Here is a 12,844-nt window from a genome sequence, read left to right as displayed (position 1 = left end):
GCACATTCGACTTCTGCTTAAATAACTCATGAACGGTTTTGTTCAGAGATGAAATTCCAACTGTATTTGACAGAGGACAGATGTAGGTTGCTAGTGACAAAATATTATCTTTCAGTGTGGTACGATGTCTTTGTAAATTACGTTTCATTGAAAAGTCCCGAATCTCCCCCTATGTAATAGACATGCAGGGTCCTAAAGTTTGTCAGGCATAGCAACAGTAACTAAGGAGGGCGGGACTTAGCGAAGGGTGAATTGGTGCCAAGGTACTGCACTCTGTGATTGGTGCCAAGGTACTGCACTCTGTGATTGGTGCCAAGGTACAATTGGTGCCAAGGTACTGCACTCTGTGATTGGTGCCAAGGTACTGCACTCTGTGTCTGGTGTGGACAGAGTGCCCAGTGCCATGCCAGCTACTGCATGCAGCCCACGAAGTATGAAATCTGACTGTCAACGCCTTGGATTATGCTGCTCAGTTCTGGACCCAAAACAGACGAGCCAATCGCATGGCTTGTAAACAGCACCAGGGACCACAGGAACTAAAATTGTACTCTCATCGGTCCATTGTACCCCCCCCCCCTCCCCTTTCACTCACTGGAGTCAAGTTTAGGGGGGGGGGTGAGTTCTTATTTCACTCCCCTTGCCCTCAGTACTCTGCTTATTGATGGAGGTGTTTTGATGGCCTATGGATAATGCAGGGGTCTGCCCTGGGCCCATGAGTCTGTAGTTTATTTCATACAGTGTTTATGCTTCCATCAATACAACCAGGGAGGCAGCACGGCTGGAGTCTGAAGGCTTTTGGCTCGGCTGAGTGTTTTAAATGTTTTTTTTCAGTGAGCAGCTTAAAAAGTGTGTGTGTGTGCGTGTGCTTGCATTTGCTGTGCGCATTTGTGTTTGCTGAAATTTCACGTGTGTGTGTATGTCTCTGCAGGTGATGGTTCCTACGAAGGAGCTGGTACTAGCAGGAAAGGATGCGGCTGCAGAGTACGATGAGCTGGCTGAGCCCCAGGACTTCCAGGACGACCCAGAGTAAGACCCACCTACCTTATACAACCTCGCAGACCTTAGCACACCTAACACACCATTAACACACTCCTAGCACATCCTTAAAACACCCCTAATAGACCATCAATACACCCCTGACACCCTGAAAACACCAGTGGAAACTGGCATCGCAGTAGCAGGATGCGTCTGAATTGATGGGGAGGAAATCGGAAATGGGTCAGTGTGGATGGAGAGACATATGGCTCCCAAGCTGTTCTCCTCTTCATTCCTAATGGCCTCATTCAATGGCACCATTCTGTATTCAAGGGACGTATTTATATGATGTCATTCTGGCATTGAACACTGATAGATGGATGGATAGATAGATGGATAGATTGATACAATAGATAGATAGATACTTTATTCATCCCGATGGAAATTTTAGGCATCCAGTAGCTTATACAACCATAATACAACAAACACATACACACATGCATCTGACATACATAAAAATCATCACAGAAATGTAAAAATTAAAGAGCATGTGAAGTGATTACAATCGTAGAGTGTGTGCAATGGTGCACAAGTAAGAGAGCAGGGATTGAACAGTGCAATAACGTTGCCTGTTATTAAATATTAACTATGACTATAGACTAGAACAGAGGGCACAGGGTTATGTTGAATAAAAAAATTTTCTTTGGTCTGTAACGTTATTCTCAATCGACTTCTTAAAGAAGTTAACTCATGTTTGAGTTTGAACGCTTGTTTGATTTTTGGTTGTTGAACTTGACAGAACTGGAAACGATACCCTAAAATCCCTCTGCTACGGGCCGTAGCAAAGCCCCTCAGGAATCTGCTGAAGTCAGTGTTGAGGCCTTTGAACATTTCTTTAGATGCCAACTCTGCCTCGGTTTTAGGTTTTTGTAGAAGTCTAATATTTTTACATCTTTTTTTTTTTCAAATGTACTTCTAACTGAAGTTGCTCCAAGAAACAGTGGAACAGTTTGCTCCTATTCCAGTGAGTAGAATAGCATAGCAAGACTATTATTAATAATAAACCAGACATAAATAAATATAAATATGATCTGACAGGATCGGAGTATATAATATTCTATCAAGAATATTATATAAAGTTATACACAGCAGGGATTCCCAAACTGTGGTACGTGTACCCCCGGTGGTACGTGAGCTTCCACTACACGAGATGAAAAGGGCAATGTCGGAAAGGTGTTAAAAATTATTATTTTTAAAAAAATCTAAGCCTATCTTCTCTTTGTTCTTTGTGTTTCATAATGTTGTTCTCCACACTGTTTTTAGTGTGAGAGCTGCACATTTTGATTTTGTTATTTGTTATGTAGGGCGGCTGAACATGATGCTTGGAATGCGTCAATAGAATGTGTTACGTTTTTATGTGTTGGATGGTGGGGGTACGCGAGCCGAGTCAGGATGTAAGTGGTGGTACGCGGGGGGAAAAGTTTGGTCACCGCTGCTGTAGAGTGATTGAGAGAGGAGCTGGGTGTGTTGCTGTTGCGTTGAGGAGAAGGAGCAGGGTGTGTTGCTGTTGAGTTGAGTCATTTGTGTGTTGAACATGACAAGGTCGTGAGTGTGAAGCTGGTGTGAGGAGTCTGTGGCACCTCTGCAGCTGAATCAACATGTAGACGTGTCACTCAAGATAAGAGCAGATTGACAGCAGGTTACATGTACTAGATCAGTGTGTTTTCAATCTTTTTTTTGCGCCACGACACACCAAGATCCCAAATGTTACAAAAAAATGAAACGTGCAACGTAACCTAAATCATCTAATAAAGTCTCCAATAAAAGTCCTTATCGTCGCTGGTCTGCAGACCCTCTCGGTGAAAAACATGAGGGTTTTTTATTTAAATCCACCAATGGGTTAAGATGCTTACAGTTGTCCTATTTATTTCTGAGGCTAAAAATGAAACAATACACCACAGGTTGTTTTTCAGCCATAAGAAAGGAACGCAAATTGTTTGAGGATCCAATCATCCACTGTTTCAAGGCAGGGGAGCGAACTCTCAGAAAGAGGTTGAAGTTACTCATGCATGCTAAACAACTAGCTATGTTTGAGATGGATGTATTTTTACATTTCTGTAAATAATAATTTGGGTAGCTTTATTACTATTTGTGCTACCTAGCACCACCCACAGGCAAAGAAAAGTATTTCATTACATTGACTGTTTACCACCAGCAGCACAATCATACGCTCAACAAGAGCAGTATGATTATCAATTCTTTGACACAACCCAAGATTCATTTTTTGGACCAGTGAAGTGAAATTGGGTAATTTTCCCAAGTCACACCTGGCAATCTCTCACAGCATACGTGTGTGCTGTGGAAAACACTGATTGAAAAACAAGATACTAAATTTTTATTTTCAGTGTTTAAACGTGTTGTTAGTTTGACCCATTTAGACCTTTTTTCCCCTGGTTGTACCAAGATTAACTTCACAAAGTATTGTGCCAAAACATTGTTCAGACTTTTTAACATTTATTCTGTCATGGGATTTTTATACATTAAAATCATAATTTTTTTATACATTAAAGTCATTTTGTGCCATGTGCACAGCCAGGGCCTTGTGGACCTTTTCACAGCAGCCATTTTGGACATTTTGACATGAAATATATGGCAGGCCCAGGTGTTACTAATGACGTTAATTAAGACCCTCATTCTGCTAAATGAAATTGAACTTCGTTAACGTACTTAGTAACATCTGTGCTTGCCCTACTATTTCATGTCAAAATGGCTGATGTGAAAAAGTTCTATTGGTGCACATGTGAATGCACTGCAGATATGACTCAGCTGACCATGAAAACTGATTAGAGAACTTAAAAGAAAAGTGACTGGCACCACAAAATGCACTTTACAAAGATATAGAATGTGTCTGTGCATATGATGTGAAGTTTATATCGACTGAATATGTGATGTATTCAAAGGAACCACTGATGCCGGACAGTTTATACTCGTGTAGTTGGTATTTTACCTCAGTGTTTTTCTCCAGGCTGAAGCATTGAGGGAAGCAAACGGCTGTGAGTAAGGGAATTGGTTGTAATAATAATTTTTTTCCCCTTTTCTTTCTCTGAAGTGTGGTGGCCTTCAGGAAGTCCAACAAGATCGGCTTCTTCATCAAGGTGGTGCCACAGCGCGAGGAGGGTGACGTGACGGTGGCGTTCCGCATGCGCCACGACTTCCGCAACCTGGCCGCACCCATCCGGCCCAGCGAGGAGGGCGACGCGCCCGCCGAGGCCATCTGGCTCACGCACCACGTGGAGCTCAGCCTGGGGCCGCTGGCGCCCTGAGTGGAGACACACACACACACACACACACACACACACACACACACACACACACACACACTATCAAACACACCCTTACATACAGTATCACATACACATACATTCTCATGCAGATCCGCGGAGATTCATACATAGACACACACTCTTGTGTGAACATACAGGCCTACACACACACACACACACACACACACACACACACACACACACACAGAGAGAGAGAGACCGACATCTGCATACATAACAAAGGTATATGCTCACGTGTTAGATGCTAGTGATCTTTCTACACAGACACTCAGTTCTGGGTCACTTGGGACTTTGAGCTACCAAATACATATCAGAGAAAATAAAATATAGACAGACTGCACACACACACACTCTCTGACTTGCAGCCTCAGGCTTGAAGCTACCGTAGTTCTGGGTAAAAAAAACTATAGAAACACACACACACCTTTGGAACACCTTCAAACACTCACACCATCATACACTACCTTATCAGCTACATGCTAGCCAGCTAGTCATCCAACATGTACTTAAGAAGCTATTTAACTGCATGCAGTTGCTGTGTCCTGTACCGGTTGTGTCCTGTGCACCCTGGTGACAAAGAGAGGTCCTGCCACTGGGTTTTCGAGTGCAGCGTCGCTGTTCATTGTACGGTTTCTTCTTAGCAAATCACAACGGAGGTTGTGCAGGAGATGGCTAGTGTAACAAAAGCTCTTTCAGTGTTTTAGAGGTGAGACATGGTCTGCTGGGATCGATCCATGCTGCGACTGAAATGGCATCGGCAAGGTTTTCTTTTCTTTTTTTGTTTTTCTTTTTATTTCATGTGAGATTTTGAAACACAAGGCCTTACAGTATGGTTACTAGTGTACAGCAATGGTGAATGAAGTCATGTTCATCATAACTTCATTATAAGTTTAAAATGTTAGCATTTTTTTTTAAATTAACATATTTGTTTAAGATGAAAGTCTGTAGTGAGATGAGAATTACGAAGGAATATGTGACTTATGTTTTTTCTCTTTTTGGTCTCTCTAGCTTGCTGTCTTTGTTGTTTTTCCTTACGTCACTGGCATTGTGAAAGCTTTTATTATGCACATCTGCTCACCTTTTTTCTTAGACATTGTTCTGAGCATTCCTTACCTTCCTGATGTCAACTTTAAAACTGTTGTGATTGCAGATAATTTAGAGACAACTCGTCGTTGACTTGGTAGCGTATTCTGCCGTTCTTGGCAAAAACTTGCAAATTTATTGGCTTTTGCTTCTAATCAATAAAACCTTCCATACAGCATTTTGGGTCTGGACTTTATTCTTGCAGAACCTGTAACTGCCACATGGTGTCAGTAGTGTACTTCTGGAATTATTTCAGACTGCTGGGTTTGAGATGAAACTGTCCATTGGAGCATTGCCGTCATATTGTGGGCCGGGAATGTAATGCCCTTGTGAGCTCCACGGTCAAGGAGGTTATACTATTCTCAGCAAAGGCAAATCGTGAGTGTTGTATTAACACTGACACGCAAAATTGCGTGCAGTAAACTGCGCACGCACATATGGCAATTCTGGACATATTGCTGTGTATTTTTAGATGAAGCAGATGTGAGCAAGCAACCCTGTTTCATATTGCCAGATAATCGTCACGCAGTATGGCGTTAGGGGAAGGAAACAGTAGTTACCATTATTAAATGCATTTATTGTCACGTCACTTGGCCTGCAGTTCTCACACAGGTTAGGCTACAGTTTGTCCATCTCTCGAATAGCCTACTTACAACTATGAAACCTTGGAAGGCTATGAAGAATGTGTGCGTTAATTCACTAATTGGACAATGAATCTTAAAACCCTAGGCCATGGCACAATAAAAACACGAGCGAGACGCGGGGTTTACATGTGAAAGAGTCTAGAAATTATTTTGCCTCGCGAAGAGGACTAACGGAATTGAGTCTGTTTGGCGTCTGGTAATAACCGGCCAATCATTTGGCAGCGCGCGACGCCTGGAATGGGAAAGTCCTTATAAACCAATTTCCCGGGAATCCATAGAGCGCCAAACCTCAGGCCATATCCAAGCTGTCCAGTGTGCATATTGCATAGCCCAACATTTTTTGGCGTCTGGCATCATAACATTTCACAAAGCACTGCAAATAATAGCCCTCTCAGACGACTGTCGGGTTGTTTCTCACGTCAAACTAGCATATTTGACAGACTGATCCTAGCAGCATTGGATGCCAGTAGGCTGCACTAACCCAAAGCTGGCTATCACAGAGTTCAAATCCATGTTTATGGACTGGTAGCATCTTACAAAAACTGTAAAGACTTTAAGTCACAATAAATTGTGCCTATGTATAATAGCTCAATATGGGATTCATTGCTTCGGTCAGCTGCAAGTCTGTCGATCAGTCACTAGGAAAGGTATGTGCTTGTGTTGAGGTGCTGCTTATTAGGCCTACTTCAAGTGTCCACTCTTCAACTGTCCATCTCTTACATTCTCACTGAAGATCTCTCTCACATTCACTGAATAACTCTCTCTCTCTGTTTCTCTCTCTCTCTGTGTGTGTAGGCTACACACAAAGAAATCAGACTTTATCACATACTGTTTGAATGTGTACGGCAGCTCTCTTCATTAGTGGCTGCTGCGCCCTGTGTAATGTGTTTTCGCTGACGTGCGGCTGAAGTTATGTCCTCTGTGTGATATTAACCACCTGGGGCTGGCTGAGGCTTCTTCGCTTTTATCATGGCCACCCCCTTCATCCCTCAAGCCTGTGTCATCCAGCCATTTGAACCCTCCCTGAAACCTGTAATCTGGTGCTCTCTCCATGTGATCTGATTGTAAGCAAGTGGTGTATGCAGAATGTGTGTGTGTGTGTGTGTGTTTGTAGAGAGAGAGAGCGAGAGAGAGCAAGGCCCTCGGTCATGTATCCATATCTGTTTGCTTAATGACGCAGTGGTGGAGCCTTGACAGCAAGGTTGTGCCCTTTGTCGCTGAACTGTAAAAGCTGGTGGGTGATTTCAAGTGCACATTTTAGGCAAAACAAAATTCCTCCCGCAGCCCTCTGCTCCTCAGCGAGACTTTAAGCCAAAAAGGGGAGAGCCCCCCCCCCCCCCCCCCCTCTTAATCACAGGAACTGCTGTACAACTTCCAGCACCAACCCCCCCGAAGCAAGAACCACTCCTTCGGGGGGGAAAAAACCCTAATTCCTTATTAGTAAGCAATGATCAGAGCTTATGAAATACTGACTGCGCTGCCTCTCATAGGGGGTTTTATGTAACACTTCATCTCACAGGAAGCCTGTATATATTCAGTAGTTATCCTCAGTGCTTTTCTCTCCCCCGTTCTCCCATCCTTCACCTCACCTTCTCTTTCTTCCTTCTTCCCTCTCTCTTTTTATCTCTCCTTCTGCCTTTCTCTCTGACTCTCATTCCCTCTGTCTCTCTCCATCCATCTCTCTCTCTCTCTCTCATCCTCTTCATAGCTTCATATTTTTCTTACCTCAGGCCAGGCCTATGAAACATTCCTCAGTGGATTGAGAGCTGACAGCTCCCAGGGCCCTCTCCTCCATTACATCATGCCAGAGACGAGACAGAAGTGTCTGCCCGATGGACTCGCCATCCGCACACAAGAGAGGGCAGCAGAGCGAGAGGAAAAGGTAAGGGCAAAGACATAGCGCACCGCTGGACCAACCCTGAGCAAACACTGACCACTTGGCAAACTTGCAGACAGGGTGGGCGTAATCCTAGCGTAAGGCCTTTCATCCAAACCGCGTGACTTAACTATGAACACAGGACGTCAAAGGCGTTAGACATGTACTGTCATTTGCCAGGGCCACACCAAAATAATTAATATTCCCTCTTGTCATGCCATTGGGAAGTGCTTGTCTGCTTTTGTTTGCGTGTCACAGAGATCTGGATGTTCAATGCATCACAAACCTGTCCGCCTGAAACGGGCGATGGCCTTAAAGACACAAAGAAAGTCAAACAGAAGGTATCTGTCGCCCCCCCCACACACACACATTTCTTTTCTTTTTTTCTTTGTCTTCTTCTTTTCTTCACGGGGCGAGTAGAGGAAGGGTGCGAGGAGCAAGACAGCCTGATTAATCACCGCGCTCATTCTCTGCTCAGCGGACCATCATGGGCCTAATTAGAGGTAATTGATGGTGTCTGGGGAGATGGATGCTGCCGGGGCTGCCGGGGCCTCCTGACACGGCCAGCACTCTCAAGATCCAGCCCTGGCATCCGCTCCTCTGGCAGGGTGGGATGAGAAGCCCCCCCCCCCCCTCTCTCATCTCTCTCTCTCTTTCTCTCTCTGTCTCTCTCATCTCATCACCCTCTTCTTCTCAGAATTGCTTTCTACATCCCTTTTTCTTTGCTCTTCTCTTCCCTTCTCTTCTCTTCTCTGCTGTTTTCCCAGCATCATCTCCTCTGGCAGGATGGATCCCTTCCTCCCTCCCTCTCTCACACACACACAAACACATCTCACCTCTTCCTTTCAGAGTTGCTCTCTGCATCCCTCTTTTTCTTTGCCCTCATCTCTTTTCTTGTGTTGTGTGTTTTCTCTCTCTTCCATCTCTTTCCCTGGTCCTTCCTCTCTCAGACGCAGACTCACCCTGTCAGTCCTTTCTGCCAACCTGTCTGTCCTTTCTCTCTCATTAGAACACACACACACACACACACACACACACACACACACACACACACACACTCAGACACACACACACACACACACACACACACACACACACACACACACACACACACACACACACACACACACACATCGTTTTCCCCCTATCTCAGTAATGCTTCCCTGTGTCTCTGTCCTCAGGTTCCCTCTCACTCACTCTGTCTTTTTTACTCATTCTCCCTCCTCTCAATTTCACTTTTTCACTCTCTCCTTTGTCTTGCTATCTCCCTGCATTCCCCATTATCTTTTACCCCTCACTCTTTCTTTTCACTCCATACTCCCTCTCTCTCTCTCTCTGTCTCTCCCTTTCTGTCCCTCCCTCTCTTTCTCTCTCTCCTTCTATCACCCTCTTTCTTTCCTGGCCCTCTCTCGGTGGTTCTGGAGGGGGTATCTGGCCCACGCCAGGGCTGTTGACTTTGGACGTCTGGCTGAAAAGGGACACTCTGAGAAAGCAGCTGAGCTGCTGCCCATGACTGACACACACACACACACACACACACACACACACACACACACTGACACACATGGAAACAAGTGTTTTCTCTTGTTCTGCACACACACGCCTGTCTGTGTGTGTGTGTGTGTGTGTGTGTGTGTGTGTGTGTGTGTGTGTGTGTGTGTGTGTGTGTGTGTGTGTGTGCGTGAGTGTGTCACATATGCAGAGGCTCAGCAGTATCAGCAGGCGAGACCCGGGGCAGCTTTGTGGACTGCTATCCCTGTAGGAGCCCCATAGGAGCCGGGCTTTATTTGCGCAGTCGTTGCAGAGGCTCAGCTTGTCTCTTCCCCATCCCCACCACAACACCACCCACCCCACCCCTATCAAACTTAGAGGGGGGGGGGGGAGTGGGAGGGCACTGGCGAAACTAAACATTGCAGGTCTCTCGATGGACCGCCAGGGTTTTAATCTCTAATCTCCGCTGGGTCGCGCCAGCTCAACAATGGCACGAATGACCGCCTCTGAAAAGGGGGGAAAAGTGGTAACATTATAATTCTCGGCCACATCCTCCTCAACCCCCCCGTCCTTGCGCTGTCCTGAGGGCTCGTGTTGCAGGCGCTGGCCTGCCACTCGTTAGGCTCCGGCCGGCGCTGAAAGGAATTCTGGGTGAAACGTGACATCCTCTGGATTTCACGCAAGCCTCCGGCAGGGCCAAAAACCCAACTCCCATACCAGAGGTTGGCAGCCATGTTACAAGCTCAATCCCGCCTCAGACTGGACCCTTTCCCCCGCTCCCGGGGTTTGGGTAGTGGAGTGAGCAGGCTCGACTCATTCCCAGGTTGTGTGTTATAAAAAAGACAAATGAAAAAGTGGCTATCATCTTTTATACATAACTCAGAACTTCACCCTTCATTGACAAAGTGGAAGAGAAGGAGGGAGAGGAGGAGGAGGAAGAGGAGGATAAAGGATAAGGGAGAGTAGGAGCACGTGAAGCGTCGCCTGGTGGCCAAGGGGTAATTGGCTGTGCCCGAAGACTGCCTAATTGCCGCCCGTGCAGAGTGACGAGGTCAGCCGAGTTCGTTAGGGCGTGTTATCGGAAGTGCAGCCCAATTGGCAATTAACAGCGAAGGAAAGAGAGAGAAGGAATGTGTGAGAGAGAGAAAGTGAGGGAATCTTGTTTTTTTGCGTGTTTAAGCTTTCTTTTTCAGCCTGACATCTGGTTTCCAGCACCAGAGAGGCTGGTTGGCGTCACATGGTGCCTGTCAAGAGGGGAATGTTTGTGAAAGCAGTGGAAGCAGAAGAAGAACAGAAGAAACCTTCTGACGGCCCAGAAAATGTCTTGATGTTCACTTTTATTATTTCCCATGATCCCCCTCTTTTTTTTTTCTGCTGAGGCCTGCCACTGCCTTCTGTGGACCCCAGGGAGGATGTGATGGGATTGGAACGAGGAGTGAGGAAGGACGGATATGATTGGAGGAGGAGTGAGGGAGGACGGATGGGATTGGACGAGGCATGAGGGGCCGCCCCCCGCGTGATGGATCCAGCTGTGTGGCCCTGGTGTTGCAGCTGCGGCTTTCTTCTCCTCTCAGCATTATTAATAGAACTATCTAGAAATAGAGATTCGGGACTTGCAGCGTGTGTTTGGGATTTGATTTGATTACCTCGCCATAAAAGGACTGGGACCTTTGGATGCAATACTGAGGGAATGTTGTGTTTGTGTGTTTATGTTTGTGCGTGTTTATCTCTCTCTGTCTCTCTCTCTCTTTCTGTGTTTGTGTTTGTGTGTTTATGCATGTGCGTGTGCGCATGTGTATGTGTGTGTGTGTGTGTGTGTGTGTGTGTGTGTGTGTGTTCATACACTACGCCCACTCTCATTTCCCTCAGTTCTGCATCTTGAAAATGTCATCGCTCTCTTCTATTAATATCCCTGAGGCAACTCTGTTTATTAGACCGTTTTGGAGAGCAAGAAAGGGAAAAAACACCAGTTAAGATTGAGACAAGGTCCAGAGATCATCAGCAGTTCTGGGAGTCGGGCTGAGTCTTGATTGGTTCAAACTGGAAACTCAAATAGCTTTGAATGTTTTCACAAACGTGTTTTATTTTCCTACCACGCATGTGCGCATGGGAGAGGATCTCTGTGTTTATCCTCCGACTAGACGAGCCGCGGGGGTGTTTGCAAGCGCTCGCTGTGTGTGAGCGTCCCCCATAATGCCTTGCTGATGGCTGTCGCCAGACAGCGGCCGGACCTGGGCCAGATCAGAACCGGATCTGACGCAGGTCCGCGGAGTCTGTTCCAGATGAGGGCTAAATGTGGCCCAGGAACAGTGGTCTCCGTCAGGCTAATGGTGGTGCTGGTTGATGACTGAGGCTTTCTCTGCAAAGCTTCATGGGGCTTTTGTTTAAAACCGTGTTGTTCTCTTTAATTTCCGCCTTGTAGATTTGATTTCCTGCCGCGGGAGAAATGTAATCTGCCTCATGCATGTTGGGGTGGGGGTGGGGGGGGGGGTTTGTTGGGTGGGTGGACATCTTTTCCCTCTCCATTCTCGAATGTTAAACGCATGTCTCTTTAATTTTATTACTTGCACATTTCAAAATTATGTTTTGAAAAGGGGGTGGATTATGAACTGGACAAAGCCAGTGGGCTGTGTTTTTGGTGCTGCGGGGAGGATGTGGGCTTTCTTCCTGAACTTGAGCAGGACTTAGAATCTGCGCCTGAGGAGGACAGGACAATCTGCCATCAATTATTATGTCTGGCCACTCCACCGCCTTACAACATGTCCTTCCTCGTAACAAGATAGACTTCATATGCCAGATATCAGAGCTCCAATCCAGAGAGCATCATAATCACTTATCAGTGTTTATGTGAGTTCATGTGGAAGGTGACTGTTGTGAAGTAAATCAGGCCTTATGAATTCCGAAACTTCCCTAAAACTTTGAAAAGATTTGTTGGCAAGACTAAAAACTCAAGCATGCTGTTAGTAATGCTTACACAGTGATGTTAACGGTAAGCAAAATGTCTGGACTGTTCCTTTATTAGAAGGCTCTTTCTTCCGTGCTCCACTGAGCATATAAATATTTTCATGCGGAGGGTTATCATAACATGACCTCATGAAATGGCAAAACAAAGCATTCCTTCTGCTTTAGAGTCGAGAGTGTCCGAACTTGAGTGCACCCTCCTGTCCCGCCCATAGTTTTTCCCTTTCACTTTTTTTTGTTCTCTCTCACTCACACTCACTCGCTCATTCACTCACTCACACACTCTCCCACTCACTCAGGCACTCACTCTTTCACTCACACACTCTTTCACTCACTCTTTCACTCTCTCCCACTCAGCCACATACTCACTCACTCACACTCACTCACTCACTCACACTCTTTCCCATGCACTCACACCCATTCTCTCTTTTCTCTCTCACATCTCATCTCTCTCTCTTTCTCTCTCACCT

The 12,844-nt window shown here is 45.8% G+C and overlaps 1 protein-coding gene and 1 non-coding gene across 3 annotated transcripts in view; both read left to right on the top strand.

Annotated features, from left to right (window-relative positions):
- Positions 1-5,580, top strand: part of dctn4 (dynactin 4) — a 16,952-nt gene extending 11,372 nt beyond the window's left edge. For both annotated transcript variants that reach the window (XM_076291663.1, XM_076291662.1), the window contains 2 exons: positions 929-1,026; positions 4,085-5,580. In XM_076291663.1, the coding sequence (XP_076147778.1) occupies positions 929-1,026; positions 4,085-4,298 (312 nt within the window). In that variant the 3' untranslated portion in view covers positions 4,299-5,580. The remainder of the gene's footprint in view (positions 1-928; positions 1,027-4,084) is intronic.
- On the top strand, positions 3,886-3,950 carry LOC143133341 (small nucleolar RNA SNORD42). Its single transcript, XR_012988503.1, has one exon. It is a non-coding gene; the product is annotated as a small nucleolar RNA SNORD42 (small nucleolar RNA).
- Positions 5,581-12,844: the final 7,264 nt, after the last annotated feature.

This window comes from Alosa pseudoharengus, unplaced genomic scaffold, assembly GCF_046254945.1.
Source record: "Alosa pseudoharengus isolate Yale_2024_CS ecotype anadromous, Long Island Sound unplaced genomic scaffold, YU_APseudo_1.1 YU_APseudo_1.1_scf_19, whole genome shotgun sequence".
Taxonomy (NCBI): Eukaryota; Metazoa; Chordata; class Actinopteri; order Clupeiformes; family Clupeidae; genus Alosa; species Alosa pseudoharengus.
Note: the sequence above shows the minus strand (reverse complement) of the source record. Positions and strands in the feature narration are given on the sequence as shown.